Source organism: Humulus lupulus, chromosome 7 (genome assembly GCF_963169125.1).
Source record: "Humulus lupulus chromosome 7, drHumLupu1.1, whole genome shotgun sequence".
Classification (NCBI taxonomy): Eukaryota; Viridiplantae; Streptophyta; class Magnoliopsida; order Rosales; family Cannabaceae; genus Humulus; species Humulus lupulus.
In genome coordinates, this window is record NC_084799.1 from 174,281,795 (window position 1) to 174,300,033 (window position 18,239).

Sequence of the window (18,239 nt, forward strand, 5' to 3'; positions counted from 1 at the left end):
ACATGTTACAAAGGCATCTAAGAAATGTCACTTAAAAGAAATTTTCATATCATTTTTATTTAAAGTCAATTGTTTAGTTTAGCATTAGTAATTTCAAGCTAAGTGTAAATGTTTATTTTTAATAAAGCTTCTAGTATTAAAAAGTGACAGTGTATATAAAAGAACAACAGTAAAAATCAATACTTGATTCGTATATGAAAAAAAAATTCGGTGAGGCAATAAACATTGAATGTGTTTTGTGTGGACTTCATATCAAGATTGCTCATTAATTAATTACTTCTTATATGCTCTTTATATGTACAATAATTTTTTTTATATAATTAGTCTACATTTTATCAAAGAATTACAACGAGAAAAAATTGATTAATGATGGTGAAAATTATTAAATTCTCTCATGCTCAAGACTCATCCTTGTATGATCTGCCTAACAAATAAAAGCAATCAGTCATTTCCTTTGCAATTGAAGATCTATATTTATGGATACACCTCAAAGTGGCACACATGCATGCACATCCTTGAAATGATCTTCCTAAACAAATAAATGTAACAAGTCATTTCCTTTGCAATTTGGGAAATATATATATATATATATATACATATATGTCAAAGTGTTTCAAATGAATGCAAGCACAAACACAAACACATATATACACTATAAATACACACCATTTTATGTGCATGAATTTGTATATATATGCAAATCATGGAGAGCATGGCTATAGAAAAGTCAAATTGGTTAAAGATTTTGTTGTTGTTACTAGTGGTTGAGTTTTGCATGATCATTAATAATAACTTTGTGGTTGATGCAAATCTTATCATTGAAGATGATCAAGAAGTTAAAGTGCGAGTGATGAACCGTTTGGGATATGGGGAAAGCATGATTGTTCATTGCCAATCAAACTACAATGATCTGCCGAGTGTGGTGGTGGAAGATGGACGAGAAATGGAGTGGATTGTTGTTGGGAACAACTTGTTGGGTGTGCCTTTATTCCATTGTGATATGAAGCCAAAAAGCTCAGCTACTTGGTACTCTTTCGATGCTTATGACCCTCAAAGAGACCTGGCCAGGTGTCGAACTGAGTGCCGTTGGATGATACCCAACAATGGGGCTTTGTATGGCTATGATCAACGGTTTGCAAGATGGGTTTGGTTTCCTTACTCCCTCAAGTCATGATTTGTTTTCATTTGAGGAGATCAATATGAGTTCAAGGATATCTCACATCATTTTAGCCAAATAATTTGTTAAGAAATTTAGAAGCACTTTGGAGTCGTAATGAGTTTCTCTATTTGTAGTAAAGGAAAAATAAAATGTCTGGGAAAAGTAAGAAATAAGATGTACACTCCTCTAAATTTCGTATAATTATTATTCAATTAATGGATGATGAATTCATATCTAATACTAATGGCATTTATATATTAATGATGAGAGTGATTTCATTGTGTTAGAAATGAATTGTTCACCATCGATGTTGTCAAGTTTAGGAATCAGGATCCACTGTCCCTATTGTGTGTATCATCATCTATCTAGCCAATTCAATTTAGAGAACTCAAATAAGTTACACATAGATCTCTTTCGTTATTAATATTTTGCACTGCTATTAACCATCTTATGTTGTTTTTTTTTTTATTTGTCTTCACGTTTGAAACTGTCTCTCTCTTGTGTTCTTTCAGTTTAAGCATTATTTCTCAAACCCCATTTTCTTTTCTTCCAAACCTATTTTATTGTGAGTAGGTACTAACGATCTACACAGATATATATGATTTTTTTTTTGTTTATCTGTCTTCACTCTCTTCTTTCAAATTGCAATACCATCTCTTCCTTTTACGATACTCTTCGACGTTTCTAGTAGTTTTTTTTCTTTCGAAGGTAAAATTTATTAATTTTAAATTATATTTTTGTAAATTTAAAAAAATAGTTATATTTTAGTGTAAGCCTAAATATTTTACTACTCGATCTTTGGAAATTTATTTTCAAGAACAAGGAAAATTATTATCTTATTAATTTTATTAGGATGAAATGTTGTTTCTCCCTCAATTATAGTACTTGTAGATTTTTGTAGCTGAATTTTTTTGTTTGGGGAAAGTACTCTTAAATTATAGTAATTGTAGACTTTTGTCTATTCCGTCCAAAATAATAATAATTTGATGGTGTGGAAGTTAAAAAAATTTAAAAATTAATTTTTATTAGTCAATTAATTTTAAATTAGAAAAAAAAATAACAGCTTATTTTTAAATTTATTAAATTATATAAAATCCAATAAATAACAAATCAATAACATAAGTTTTTTAATCCAAATATAATTTTAAAAAAACTAAAATCTATATTTCTAAAGTAAATTAAAACCTTTAAAGTAATTTATATTGAAAACTCAACCAAATCTATATTTTAAATATAGATAATTAAATACATTTAGAAAACAATCAAGTAAAAAAGTATAGATTTAAATTTAGTTTAGTTCAAAGTATAATTTTGTTTAAAAATATTAAGTTTAGTTTTTCTAAAATCATATTTGGATTAAAAATTATTTATGTTTATTGATTTATTATTTATTGGATTTTATATAATTTAATAAATTAAAAAATAACTTGTTATTAATTTTTTATTTTAAAAATAATTTATTTATTTTTTCTAATTTAAAATCAATTAATTAATAAAATATAATTTTTTTAATATTTTTTAACTACTATGTCATCAAACCGTTACTATTTTGGACGGAATGAACAAAAGTCTACAAGTTCTATAATTTGGGATATTTTTACAAAGCAAAAAAATGTGGGGAGTAAAAATCTATAAGTGTTATAGCTCGGAGGTGAAAAAAAATTTATTACTCAATCTTTAGAAATTTATTTTCAAGAAGAAGGGAAATTATTATCTTATTAGTTTTCTTATTATTTAGCAACAATTATAAAAAAAAAATGACTTTTAGCTACCAAATATTATTGGTAGCAATTAGTTATATTTTACTACTAAATTATAGTATCAAAATGATTTAGTTGTAAATTCTAAAATAATAAGATCAAATATTGCTACTACCAAATTTATTACCAGCTAAATAATAATTATAGCTACCAATTTTCTTTTTGTAGCTAAATCTATTTGTGTGCACAGATATAAAATTGTCAACTTTATCTATTATTTGCTATCATTTTATTTTGGTAGCATTACTATTTTCATACCTAAACATACTTTCAACCATTTTATTTTGAAAAAGTTTGCTACTAGTTACTTTGTAGCAAAAGCAGCATTTCAACCAACAAATAATATATATATATATATATTTATATTTATAAAATTATTAATTTGCATCTGTATAAAATAATTTTTTTTTATTTTTTTTATCAAGAAAAAAAAGATAGTCAGCTATTCACCCAGCAATTGTTCCTATTTTGCCATAAGTAGTACACTGAATAAAAAATATTATTAATATGTATAAAATAAATAAAATAATATTTAACATATTTTACTGTTAATATAAAAACATGATTAATATAACATAACCAACCATCTCTCGCTAGCTACTTTTAAAACTGTCCATTATCTCTCTCTCACTACTAAGTCTTACGCTAATATATATCCTTAGAATTTGGTCGACTACTTTTACGAGATACGCATCTAACTTTATTTATACATACATACATACATACATACAGGATTGAACAGTGATCATTCCTGACTTTGGAGCAAGAGAATCAAGTACTCTTTCTATATTCTATCTATCTCTCTCTCGTATAATTTTCTTGCCTGCAACGTCTCTTTCTATATATGGGAGATGTATATATATTCAATTATTTGATTTTGTAATTAATATTTTCTTCCTTCGTTTTTTTCTTGCATATTTAGCACAAAATTATGAGAGTGGAGGTTAAAAGAAATAGATTTAAAATATGTTCTACACTTACTATGGAACAAAGCCTATACTAATTAACATTATGTAATATTTTATAAATCAAGCAATCTTAGCTTTAGTCTATATGAAGTTTGCATCTTGCAAATTTTTTAATCAATTGTTCTAGGCCTTTTTTTGGCCTACTGTCCACGTCAGCATTTAGTGACACATGGCAACATATGTGGCATACTTCCAGAGAAGTTCTCGAGGGATGGCTACTATGCTAACAAGTTATGATACGCAAGCTACTGAACTCCCGAGGACAATTCTCGAGACCCTCCTTGAATTCCTGAAGCGTAACTCCTCGGGAGGTCCTCAAGATCAGCTCCGGGGAGGACACTTTCACGTCAACTTCTCTAAGAGCCCGAGAAGCCCCAATAATGATTTAGCGAGATTTTTGGAGATTTGGGGACCACATAGTGCAGCCCCCATGCAGACTTGATTGAAGGAGTGGTCCCAAGTGTCTTTCCGTTAGGATTTTGGAGACCACTCCCTTTTTAGGGTCGGAACCACCCAATTAGGCCTATTGCCAGGTGACGTGTAGTGTGCCCAATATGTAATGAATAATTCCCACAGAACATGGCAAAGAATGTGAATGTGTCTTTCATTAAAGGCTAATAGCCCTTTTAGCTACCCTTATGCCACCTATAAATAAAGCATGAGGGGGTCATTTGTAAATAATTGAAATCCTAGATTTTTTTACTCCCATTTTACCTTGGAGCAAGACTATCATTTGCCCATGATGTAAACCCTAAAGAGCTTGTTATTCTAGCAAGCTTTCATTTATACAAGTGACTTGTGGACTAGGCCTCGTTAACAGACAAACCTCGTAAAAACCTATGTGTTGTGATTCATTTCTTTTTACGAGCTCTGTTCTCATTTTATTAGTTGATAGAAAATCGGGTCAATATTTTTGTGCTTTCATTGAGAGTTGTAGAAATGTAGAGAAAAACCTCGACCATTGTGGACACACGAAACCGGTCTCGAGTGAACCCTCACGTGCCTCTGCAAAATGAGAGGCAAGATGACCCCCCCCCCCCCGTCACAGATCTTCCAACAGTAGAGGAGAATGAGATATCAACTGAATATGAGTATTATCCCGACAATGAATACGACGATTATGAGCCAGGAGATGATTTTGTGGCTGATGACGATTACCTCCAAGAGGACGACATTTCAAGCGATGCACGTCTTCAAGACTCGGAAGTAATTGACCTGCAAAACCAGGTGGCAGCGCAACAAGCGGAGTTGGAAACCCATCGAACCAGCATGATCGGCATGATGGAAACCCTTAATGCCATGCGGGCCGCGTTGGCCGCCCAAGGTTTCCCTATGAATCATTCAGCTCTAAAGGCCCACAGGTTCAGTAGGTTACCCCGGTGGTCACTCCAGTGCCTAGAGCCAAAGAAAGTGGCGCTCAGAGAGCTCATGAAGGTGTTCGACAACCAGCCCATGAGCCTGAAAACCCTTTGCCATGGCCAAGGCCTCAGCCTAGAGCCCAAAGGTTGATTAGTGTGCGACCGGAGGCTCAGAGGCCTCTTGTGCGCAGGCCTGAGTTGCCTCAGGAAAACCCAGAGCTAAGAGCCCGCAAAAATGGTTGAGTTCCCCCACACCATACAAACATTAGTATTTCTGTTAATAATGATTTTGCGTATAATGAGAACTTCGATGAGGAGGAACCATACGCGCCGCCCAAAAATCCGGACCTCCGAGAAGGATTGAATACTCGTTGAAGAGGAGCTTGGCCATGTGTCAGTATAGATACGAGCAGCCTGAACTGCATGAGGGTCTAAATGCTCGCTTGGGCGGGGTCATGCCTTGTAATGACATAGGTGGTAGGTTCGAGCAGCCCAATCTACGAGACAATTTAAATACCCGAATGCAGGCTCAACAACCCGAGTGGCCTTAGAACATGGCATATAATCCAATTGTCGTTGAACTCCCAAGAATGCATCAACAAATGGATAATGTCTTGAAACAACAAGGATGGACTCAAACTCAAACGAAGATGGAGGTGAGCCCTATGCTCACCACCTAGTCGAGATGCCTATTCCTTTTGGATTTAGGATGACTGTAATGGACTCCTCTAACAGGATTGCGAACTCTACCAATCATTTGCCAAGATTCAATATTCAAATGATGGTACATAAGGTGTCCGAGGATGCACTGCACATTTTTTCCGTTAACCCTCACCGGAGCAGCAACTGAGTAGTTTAAAAAATATAAGCCTAGAACCATATAGTCTTGGCCCCAACTATCCCCATAGTATAGAAGACAATTTGTGGCCACAAGGAAGGTCAACTTCGAAGTTAATGCGCTGGCCAATATAAAGCAAAGATCTGGTGAAACCTTGAAACAATACATCTATTGCTTCAACCAGGAGGCTGCTTGAACAAAACAAGTAGATGACAGATAATAGTTGATGGCCTTACAGGCAATAATCCTCCCTCGAACTCCTCTGTGGGACGACCTGAAAAGAAAAGGCTATCATCGACTAGACGATTTTTCCAGGCAAGCCTAAGTGTTTATTAATTGAGAAGATGCTCTATTAGAATTTCCAGGAGGGTCGAGTGCTATGCCGGGGTCCTCGACCCCAAATCTTGGTTACTTTGCTGACCCCCAATATAGCGAAATGCTAACGGAAAGTTTCGAAGAAGTCCCCAATTCTCAGTATAGCTTTTCCGCCCCTTAAGATAGTTTCAACACCATGTCGATGACCCAAACTCAGGTAACGATATAAAGAAATGACCAAGGGAGTGAGAAAAAAGGAAACATCAACCAGTCCCGATTACGAAACAAGAGGGGTAAAAAGAATCATGAAAACAAATATACCCCTCAATACGCAGAATACACAGAATTGGTTGAGACTCGCGGGAACATCTTTGTGGAAACACAAAGGAAAATTGTAACATCCCACGTCACTATGGCTGCTTCCTGGAATGATGACTGGCCCTACAAACCAACACGAGTCTTTCCAGCGTGCTTTGTCCTCACTCGCATGCTTCCTGGGAAAACTTCCTAGGAGATCACCCATCTTGAGATTACTCCAGGTCAAGCACGCTTAAGTTTGGAGTTCTCAAGTAATGGGCTACCGAAAAGAAGATGCACCTTGTTGATATAGGTAGTACCCATCAATCTATTTAAGTCATCTTCTAATGTGTAGTCTCATACCTACACAGTCTTAGAATCATCACACTTGACCTTCCCCAGACAGTGTGGGATTGCACAGCTTTACAAGGTCTTTCCCCCTGCGGATCACGGGATACTGACTGTCACAAAAATCCTTTATCGGAAGCCTCAACCTCTTAGGAAAGATTGGGAGAAGAGAGATCCCTACATGTTTTGAAAATACCATAATGACATCGGGTATAGCACCAACAAGTGTCGACAACTCAAAGATGAGATTGAGAACCTCCTTAAACTGGGGCACCTCTGGCACTATGCTCGGGGGCAGGAACAAGGAGCTCTAGTTGGTCCGCACCAAGGACCACAGGTTACTGCGAGCGTATAGATGGTGCAATCTTTTCTGGTAGCTCCCGAAGACCCTGCAACCAACAATCATTTACCAGCTGGGGACCAGGGACAACCGCCTTTGATCTTTCTAATACCCAATGGTCGAGTAAATACCATGTTTGGAGGATTGCATTTGGGAGGTCAATCAAGGTCTGCATAGAACAGATACGCCTAAGCCCTCAATCATGATGAGGAAATCTATGCCCTTGGGGAATCTCATGCACATATGTCGAAGATGACCGACCAACCACCTTTATCAAGGAAGATACAGGGAGAGTTCATTTTCCTCACCATGATCCGCTGGTAATTGAAACTCAAATAGATAACAAGATAGTGGCGAGAATCCTCGTCGATAATGGAAGCTCAGTGAACATATTGTTTAAGTGTAGGGCTCGAGGTCCGAGATTCGCAACCATGTACTTCTACATTATTTGGCTTCTCAGGAGAAGGAATGGTACCAGCTAGGCAAATCAAGTTTTCAGTTACCTTAGGCGAGGCCCCAAGTCAAAACTTTAAGTATTGCACCTTCATAGTGGTTGAATACCCCTCAACATACAATGTAATCTAAGGTCGACCGACCCTAGTAGAGTTCATAGCTATTACCTACATCAGACATATGTGTATGAAGTTCCCGGGCGACGCAGGAGTTGAGTTGGTCCAAGGAGACCAGAAAGAAGCTTGACAATGTTATAATGTGTTAGTACGACTTCCAAATCATCCTAGTCCCTCAGTTATGGTGATAATTGAAGAGATACCTGAAATGGAGGGGCCCAGACCCAATGACCAGGTCCTCAAAATTCATCGAGAAGAGAAGGATCTAGACCTCCGCATGGAGGATGAACGTTCATTAGTAGAACTAGGGGAGGAGTTGGAGGAAATATGACTGGATAAAACAACCCCTTAAGAGTGGTCAAAATTGGATGGGGTTTAGGACGAGACATTCGCGAGATCCTTGTCACTTTCCTTTGAAAGTACCAGGATGTCTTCGCCTGGTCCCATGATGATATAGTCGGCATCAGTCCAAATGTAATCAGTCATGCCCTCAATATCGATGAGAACGCCTCCCCCATCCAGCAGAAAAGAAGGTTAATCAGTACCGACTGGTTCGAGTGCTTGAAGGTCGAGGTACATAAACTTTTGGCCAACAATTTCATCCAAGAGGCCTTGTACCATGCCTGGGTAGCAAACCCAGTCCTAGTTAGAAAGCCCAACAAGACTTGGAGGACCTTCATAGAGTTCACGAATGTCAACAAAGCATGTCTAATTGATTGTTTTCCTCTGCCATGCATCAACAAGTTTGTAGATGCCACCTCGAGGCATGAGTTATTGATCTTCATGGATGCTTATTCCGATTACAACCAAATCTCCATGCGTATCCCCAATTAAGTGCACACTTGTTTCTTTACAGATAAAGGGGTGTACTGCTGTAAAGTGATCTTGCTCGGGTTGAAAAATATAGGCACGAATTATCAAAGGTTGGCCAACAAGATGTTTAAAGATCATCTTAGACGCAATATTGAAGTATATGTTGATGACATGTTGGTGAAGTCGAGGACGTCAAGGGGACACATCACAGACTTTTGAGAAGTTTTCACCGCTCTGTTGCAGTTCAATATGAAGCTTAACCTAGAAGTGTACTTTTGGAGTAGCTTCAAGAAATTTTTTGGGTTTCATTGTATGTTCACGAGGCATACAAGCAAACCCTGAGAAGATTAAACTTCTCATTGACATGTTGTCCCCTCAAAAATGAAAAGACGTTCAAAGCCTGACTGAAAGAATTCCAACTTTGAACTGTTTCATGTCCAAGGCGACAGATAAGTGCATGCCATTTTTTAATGTCCTCCGAGGAGCTCAACAGTTTAGTGGACTGAGAAGTGCAAGGAGGCTTTTAAAGCCCTTAAAGCTCACATGTCTCCACCAACAGTCCTGTCAAAACTAGTAGATAAAGAGGTATTACTTTTATATTTGGCCATTTCTGAACACATGATATCTCCCAATATTTCACCTTGCACTCGCAATAGTAAACAGGCTATATGTCGTATCCACGGAGAGACAAAACACAACTAAAGATTAGATAAAAATAGAAAAATGATAGAATTGAAGAGATAATTTTTTCTGAAATTAAATTGATAGATTGAAGAAATTGATCAAATAAAGAGCATGGCAAGGTAGAGATGCAGTGCTATAAATCATATTCTAATATTGATATTAATTCAAAACATAGTTGCGATTCTACACCATTAATTGCAACTGGAAGATGTATATGTTAAAAGCATGAATTAATTAATCTAGATTAAATTAAATCTAACTTCTAATTTCATAGCATATCATATTATATATCCAACAGGGACAAAATACAACTAGTATAATGCAGTAAAAGACATAAAATATAACAAATATACTAAAATAAATTAACAATCTAAGTTACATCAGAAAATAATGACTGAACGTATGTAAAAGATGCTAAATAATTTTAGATAAGAAATTAAAGGATGAGAAACAAAATAATTGATGAGATATGGAGATGAAGCACTAAAAAGAGTCAATATCACTATTGAGAATGAGAAGTACAACAACTACACTCTAACCTCACCAAAATTTCTAAAATAGTTCACTCATTTTTGTCACCTAAAACAAGCAAAACTAAACTAGAAATAAGAAAAACAACAAAATAACAAAGTGTATTTTTTTCCACTCTCAATTCTGATAATTTTTTATTAGCTTTAGGGTCCTATTCATAGTGAAAATAGAAAATACGACCAAATCGTGTACAATATAGTGGAGAAAGTGGCTTCAAATTCTAATGGAAGTGGGACAAGTGTCGCACTCAGATTGACTTTGAAAAGGGTTGCTGGTGGAGTGGGAGATAACTTCGTTAGGCGCAGGAATGCATGTCGCATGCACAGGCTGTTTGGCAGGGAGGCCTCACGTGTGGGGACATGATAACTCCATTTTAGTGTCGTTTTAGGATGTGTTTTTGTGGTAATCTTGAGTCATGGTGTTTGTTTTGTGAAAGATTACGCTTGTGTTTGTCTTTTTTGTAGGTAGGTTCTATGAATCATGAGCTAAACGTGAAAAGAAGAGGAAATGGTGGAAATATTACGTGGTTGTTCGACTCAAATTGGAGCTAAGGATGAGTTACAAGAAGTTTTTGATGAAGGAAGGATTTCAAAAGGTCAAAATATGACAAAATAGAATTAGAGTCGCGACATGGGCTTAAGGGTCGTGACTCTAGCAAAGTCAGAGGCTGAATAACTTGACGAGAGGATTTAGAGCCGGGACTTGGTCAAGAGTCGTGGTGCTAGAAGAGACAGAGGCAAATCCAGGAGGCACATGGAGATGCGAGCCACAACCTGGGTGAAGAGGGTCGTGGCGCCGGAAGATCCTGATTAATGGTGAAGTGCTTTAAAAAAAGACACGAGCTGTGACCTAAGAAAGGCCAAGTCGCGGCCCACCTTTGAAAAAAAAAAGAGGAATTCATAATTTTGGTTTAAATTCAGACTTTAGGTTTTAAAAAGAGGATGAGGTCAGATTTTTTATTGCGAATTTAGAGAGCAATTATGATTCTGAGACATTGTGTTCTATAATTTCATATTTTTATTTCTTCTTCAAGCTTTTGGATTTTATGTTTCTGAATAATTATTTTGTTGTTTTAGTCATGTCTGATATGAACTAAACCATTTATCTAAGGGTTAATGTAGTCGCTTGGATTTCTATTTAATGTTATTATGATGTTTTATTGATTCTTCTTCTTTATTCTAATATATATAATGTTTGCTTAATGCTAGCAAATACCTGATCAATATTTGCTTGATTTATGATTTTGATTCAACATTTGAAAGATGCGAATTGAATATGCTATCGTTATATAGACATAGGTTACATATTGGACAAAAGTATATGTATGGCTTGTGTAGCATTTAAGGTTATATGCTTAATGTCTACTATGTGTTTAAGTTTATCACAAAGATGTAGAAAGCCTGCATATAGGTTGAGATCTTATATCTTGAAAAAGAATATGAATTGATTTTTGTTAATCTGTTATTAGAATAGGAAGAAGAGATTTAGAACTAATTAGTAAAATTGATAGAATGAAAAGTTCATGAAGTTAATACCCTAGGTTTTTAATTATTTAATCAATCTTTATTATTGCAAAGTTTATTTCAATTTTAAGTCTTAGTTTAAAAATCATTCTATTTTCGACAGCCAAATAAAAATTTAAAAGCAATTATTGGTAATTGGTTGATAATACTTGTGGGAACGATACTTTACTTACTATTTTATTGCTTGGATCGATTGTGTATTGTAACGCCCTGGATAGCCAAGACCGTTACACTGTGTGTTTATAAAGTGCTAGACTTGCTAATCAAGTCATTTAATTTAAAATGTGTTACTGAAACTATAAAGGAACTAGGGTTAAAGCATTTTGGTCTTAAAAGCCTCATTTAACATAAGAAACATCATATGTTTACACGAGATCCCAAAAAATATTAAGTTTGAAGACCATTTACAAAATTCATAGGGTTTAGATACAATAGCAAGCCATATTAAGGCAAAACAAGCAGTTAGGCAATCCCTGTCCTGTCCACTCCTCGACCGTGGTGATCGAGCAGCTGGCTATGTACATTCCACCCCGAAGCTCTCCATCTCAGGCTTGGTCCAACTTGCCCTTGCCTTTACCTGCACCACATAGCACCCGTGAGCCAAGGCCCAGCAAGAAAACACAACAACATAGCATAAGCAATCAGCAGACAAATCAACATCTCACGTTGCATCACAAGTTCTCAAACATATAATCATTCAATATAACCAAGTATTCAACATACTAAACATATAAACTCATATCATATAACACTGCACAAATGATAACTAGGGCTAGCGCTCTCAGGCTGCTACCTCCGTTATCCCACTGACTCTGGTTCGCTTAAACCGAGCTCATTGAATATTAAGCTGTCCTCGGCTACCAGTGGCCAAGCCGCGCCTTATGTGCAAGTATTATGTACGGCACTCTTAGGCCGCTTTCACATGTCCCATGGCATAATACCATCATTGACACGATACAAATATCGGGAGCACTTAGTCCCATCACAAGCATATAACCAGGTGCAGTTTTCTCACCTTTCAATTCACTAGCTTTGATCCCTCGACTCCTTGAGCACGATCCCCCTCGAGCCCTAGCGCTCACCTAAAGAAAAATCATAGGCCAAAGACATCATCAATCCTCAAGTCCAAAACCTAGCCTCGGGGCTAATCCCGAGCCCCCGGGAAGTCCTAGTTCCACCAAACAAGGTGGTGGAATCAAACCCCAAACCCTTGGTCAAAAACCCTTGCAAATAACCCTAAAATCCCCTTCAGAAGGCAGGGTAGCGCTACAACGCTCATGGGAGGGCGCTACAGCGCTGCAAACAGAAGCAAAATCCCCTCAACACTCCTCGCCTAGTGCTGTAGCGCTAGTCACAGACTGACCAGCATCAGTTTTCCCTTTCTGCGATTTCCTCGAACCAACCTCAACCAAAACTCTTCCAAATCTTTTCCAACCTCAAAAACAACCTTATGACCATACTCCACTCATCCCAAGCACCCCAAATACCTAGAAATCAAGCACATGCATCCCCAAACTCAAAATTCACCATAGCCACTCCTAAAAACTAAAACTCAGCAGAAACCAGTTGAACATCAAAGTTAGAGCTTAGAATTTATACCTTTGGTGGAATTTCAACCTCAAGGTGCCTCTATACTTCCTTGGCTTGCTTCTCCTCAACCCTTGGCTCCAAATTCCCTAGAATTCCCATCAACACAGCTTAGACAACTTAGCTAAGAACCAAAACCAGAGCTGAAGAGACTTATAGAATTTTACCTCAAGTGTTGATGAACTCTTGCTAAACCTCTACCAATTTCTCAATCCTAGACTAGGATCCTTGATGCTCAGCCTATCCCAGCTCTCCTCTGAGCTTTGCTCCAAAAATCCTCAGAAACTGATGAAAGAAGTATAAACCGACCTTAGAAAACTCTCTCTATTTTCTCCCTTTCTTTTTTTCTTCCTTTTTCCTTCTTTCAGACTTCTACACTTCTCTGCAATCTCCACTAACATAAAGCCTTGGTAATACTTAACTCTTGTAAGCCAAATGACTACTATGCCCTCCTTATTAAGTCTAAACCCTTTAATCCACTTAGGGGCATTTTAGTCATTTTACCCGATTCCCGCTAACTCCTCGAGTGTCCCTAATATTTCCCGCTTAATTCCCGATACCTAGTTAATCACCAATAATATTTCCTCAATGTCATGATAGACTCCAGTACACTCACTAAATTCCCATATATACCCTTAAGCTCACCCCGAGCCGGGTATAAATCCCCGCCATGACTTTTTCGCTACTTTGCTCACTAGGATCGTCTCGAGTCACAGATCATAGATATATCCACATAATAATGTGGCATCGACAATTATCACATATATCAAAGCAGTTATGCCCAAAATGGCCGAAATTACGATTATGCCCTTATAACCTAATCAGGGCCTACATGCATACTAATACACATAGTCATGCATCTCAGATATTCAAATAGTCATATAACATGCTTTAAATCATAATCATGCATCTTAATCGTTAAAATCACTCATAATTCCCATTATGCCCTCCAGGCACACTAATCAAGGCCCCTAAGCCTTATTAGCGAATTTAGGTCGTTACAACTATCCCCTCCTAATGAGAATTTCGTCCTCGAAATTTACCTGAACAGCTCGGGATACTTATCCCGCATCCCTGTCTCAAGCTCCCAGGTCGCCTCCTCGACCTTATTATTTCTCCACAACACTTTAACTAGAGGAATCGTCTTATTTCGCAATACTTTATCTTTCCGCTCCAGGATATGAACTGGTTGCTCCTCATAAGCCAAATCTACCTGTAACTCCAAATCTTCATACCTCAACACATGAGTCACATCTGAGACATACTTCCGAAGCATAGAGACATGGAACACATCATGAACTCCAGACAACGATGGCGGCAAAGCTAACCTGTAAGCCACCTGACCAATCCTTTCCAGGATCTCGAATGGTCCAATGAATCTAGGGCTTAGCTTGCCCTTCTTTCCAAACCTCCTCACCCCTCGCAATGGTGAAACTCGGACATGATCCCCAACCTAAAACTCCACATCCCTACGCTTAGGATCAGCATAGCTTTTCTGTCTACTCTGAGATGCGAGCATCCTAGCCCGGATCTTCTCTATGGCTTCACTTGTCTTTTGAACCATATCTGGCCCTAAATATCTCCTCTCACCCATCTCGTCCCAATGAATGGGTGATCTACACTTCCTCCCATATAACATCTCATAGGGAGCCACTCCAATCGTTGACTGATAACTATTGTTATACAAAAATTCAATCAACGGAAGATACTTACTCCCTGAACCTTCAAAATCAATTACACATGCTCTGAGCATATCCTCCAACACCTAGATCGTCCTCTCAGATTGTCCATCAGTCTGAGGATGAAAGAATGTACTGAACTTCAACTGAGTCCCCAAAGATTTCTGCAAACCACCCCAAAACTTGAAAGTGAAAATAGGATCCCGGTCTAACACTATAGACTTAGGAACCCCATGGAGACGTATGATCTCCTTCACATACAACTCAGCATACTGATCCACAGTATATGTCATCCTCACTGGAAGAAAATGGGTTGACTTGGTGTATCTATCCACTATCACCCACACCGAGTCATGAAGTCCCACTGTCTTGGGTAGTCCTCCCACAAAATCCATAGTAATGTCCTCCCATTTCCATTCAGGAATACCCAAAGGCTGAAGCAACGCTGCTGGTCGCTGATGCTCAGCTTACCTGCTGACAAGTTAAGCATCTGGCAACGTACTCTACCACATCCTTCTTCATCCCGGGCCACCAATACAAAGTTCGCAGATCCTGATACATCTTCGTGGTACTCGGATGAAGTGAGTACGGCGTCGTATGAGACTCATTTAGTATCTCTAGTATGATCCCCTCATCAGCTGGAACACAAATCCGCCCTTGATACCGAAGTAAACCAACCTCAGAAACAGAATAGTCATTAGCTACTCCCGCTAAGACATCCTCTCTAACCCTCTGTAACTGAACATCTGCCAACTGCCCTTCTCTGATCCGTTCTAGCAGGGTCGACTGCAGAGTAATATTAGCCAACCGGCCTACCACAAACTCTATCCCTGCTCTAACCATCTCATCAGCTAACTTCCTTGAGATCTGAACAGAGCTATACAACTGACCTAGACTTCTCCGGCTCAATGCATCTGCCACCACATTGGCTTTTCCCGGATGGTAAAGAATATCACAATCATAATCCTTTACCAACTCTAGCCAATGCCGCCAAATCTTCAGTGCAAAAACCATTGCTGCTAGCTCCAAATCATGGGTGGGATACCACTGCTCATACTCCTTCAGCTGTCGTGATGCATAAGCTATAACCTTCTCATTCTGCATCAACACACAGCCTAAGCCCAACCTCGATGCATCACAGTAGACAACAAACTGCCCTTCCCCCGAAGAAAGACTCAACACTGGCGCTGTAATAAGTCGTCGCTTCAACTCCTGGAAACTGTCTTCACACTTGTCTGACCAGATAAACTTCAGATTCTTCCTTGTCAATTCTGTCATTGGTGCTACTATCTTCAAAAACCCCTCTACAAACCGTCTATAGTAACTTGCCAGACCAAGAAAACTCTGCACCTCCGAGGCATTCCTTGGCCTCGGCCAATCTCTAACAGCCTCTATCTTAGATGGATCCACCTTAATCCCATCTGCACCTACGATATGTCCAAGGAATGTCACTTCAGGTAACCAGAACTCACACTTCTTAAACTTAGCGTACAACTGATGCTCCCTTTAACCTTTGAAGAACCTGTCGAAGATGAAACTCGTGCTCTACTTTTGAACTAGAATATACCAAGATGTCGTCGATGAAGACAATAACGAACTGATCTAGAAAATCCTTGAATACCCTATTCATCAGGTCCATAAAGGCTGCTGGGGCATTGGTCAAACCAAAAGACATGACCAAGAACTCATAGTGCTCATACCGCGTTTGGAAGGTCATCTTAGGTATGTCCTCATCCTTGATCCTCAGCTGGTGATAACCAGATCGAAGATCAATCTTTGAGAACACCGTCTTACCCTGCAGCTGATCGAACAAGTCATCAATCCTTGGTAGGGGATACTTATTCTTAATGGTTAACTTGTTCAATTCTCGATAGTCAATACACATCCTCAAAGTCCCGTCCTTCTTCTTAACAAACAAAACGGGAGCACCCCATGGCGAGTAACTAGGCCTAATGAACCCCAAATCCAGAAGCTCCTGCAGCTGTATCTTTAATTCTTTCAGTTCTGCCGGTGCCATTCTATATGGTGCCTCGACACTGGCTCTGTCCCTGGTGCCAATTCCATGACAAACTGAATCTCTCTACGTGGCGGCAACCCAAGAAAATCCTCAGGAAACACATCCAAGAACTCACAAACCAATCTGGTCTCCTCCGGTCCTACTGGTGAAACTCTAGTGGTATCCACCACACTAGCCAGAAAACCTATACAACTACCCTGTAACAAGTCTTTGGCTCTCAATCCAGATATTCTGGGTACACGCGGTCCATGCACCGCTCCCACAAAAACAAAGGGATCCTCGCCCTCTGGCTCAAAAGTTACCATCTTCTTTCTACAGTCGCTGGTAGCTCCATATCTAACCAGCCAATCCATTCCTAAGATCATATCAAAGTCCTCCATACTCAGCTCAATCAAGTCTACTGATAACTCCCTACCATCAACTATCACTGGCAGTGCTCTAACCCACCTCATAGATACTACCAGTTCTCCTATAGGAAAAATAGTCCCAAACCCTGAAGCACTATACTCACTAGGTCTACACAGTCTATCAATCACCTTATCAGATACAAACGCGAGTGTGTAGCACCAGAATCAATCAACACAGTAAAAGGAATGCGAGCACTAGAAAGCTGACCTGTCACTACCGGGGACTAGCCTTGGCCTCCGCCTGCGTCAAGGTGAAAACTCGAGCTGGAGTCAAGCTGTCCACCTTTCCTGTCTCTCCCTTCTTCACTGTCGGGCAATCTTTCCTGAGGTGTCCCACCACCCCGCACACATAGCAGGCCTTAGCCCGACACTCGCCCGGATGGCGTCTCTTGCACCTTGTGCACTCTGGATAAGTCCTCCATGAATCACCGCCTCCCTGACGGCCACCCTGAGTACCCCGACCTCTCCTATCAGGACCAGGAGCGATCGGAGCCTCAGGAGTCTTTCTCTTCAAATCACTGGGGCCTCTGCCCCTACCAGAACCAGAATATGGAGGCACCGCCCTGCGGCCCTCCCTTCTCACAGCACTCTCCCTCCATATCTTATTCTCCGCTTCCTCAGCGGTAAGAGCCTTCTCCACAGCCTGGGCATAAGTAGTCCCTCCAGGAACTGTGGTAATTCTTACATCTCGGGCTATCATAGCATTCAGCCCTCTAATAAATCTGTCCTGCCTAGCTGCATCAGTAGGCACAAGATCTGGTGCGAACTTCGCGAGTCTGTTGAACTTCAAGGAATATTCTGTAACTGTCATACCGCCCTGAACCAGCCCCACAAACTCATTCACTTTCACTGCCCTGATGGCAACATTATAATACTTATGATTAAACAGGTCCTTAAACCCTTCCCAAGTCAATGCAGCAACATATTTAGTCTGTGATGCCACCTCCCACCAGATTCAGACATCCTCCCTCAGCATATAAGTGGCACAGGCCACTCTATCATGTCCTTCTACTCTCATAAAATCAAGTATAGTAGTGATCATAGTA

General features: G+C 39.0%; 1 protein-coding gene across 1 annotated transcript; it reads left to right on the top strand.

Moving 5' to 3' along the window:
- The first annotated feature begins 703 nt into the window (after positions 1-703).
- LOC133792380 (self-incompatibility protein S1-like) lies at positions 704-1,174 on the top strand. Its single transcript, XM_062230281.1, has one exon. It carries the CDS (start codon positions 704-706, stop codon positions 1,172-1,174), a length of 471 nt encoding a protein of 156 aa, XP_062086265.1.
- Positions 1,175-18,239: the final 17,065 nt, after the last annotated feature.

Bases quoted from the DNA above. Each gene is read 5' to 3' on its own strand.
- LOC133792380 (XM_062230281.1), top strand. From the start codon at position 704: ATGGAGAGCATGGCTATAGAAAAGTCAAATTGGTTAAAGATTTTGTTG.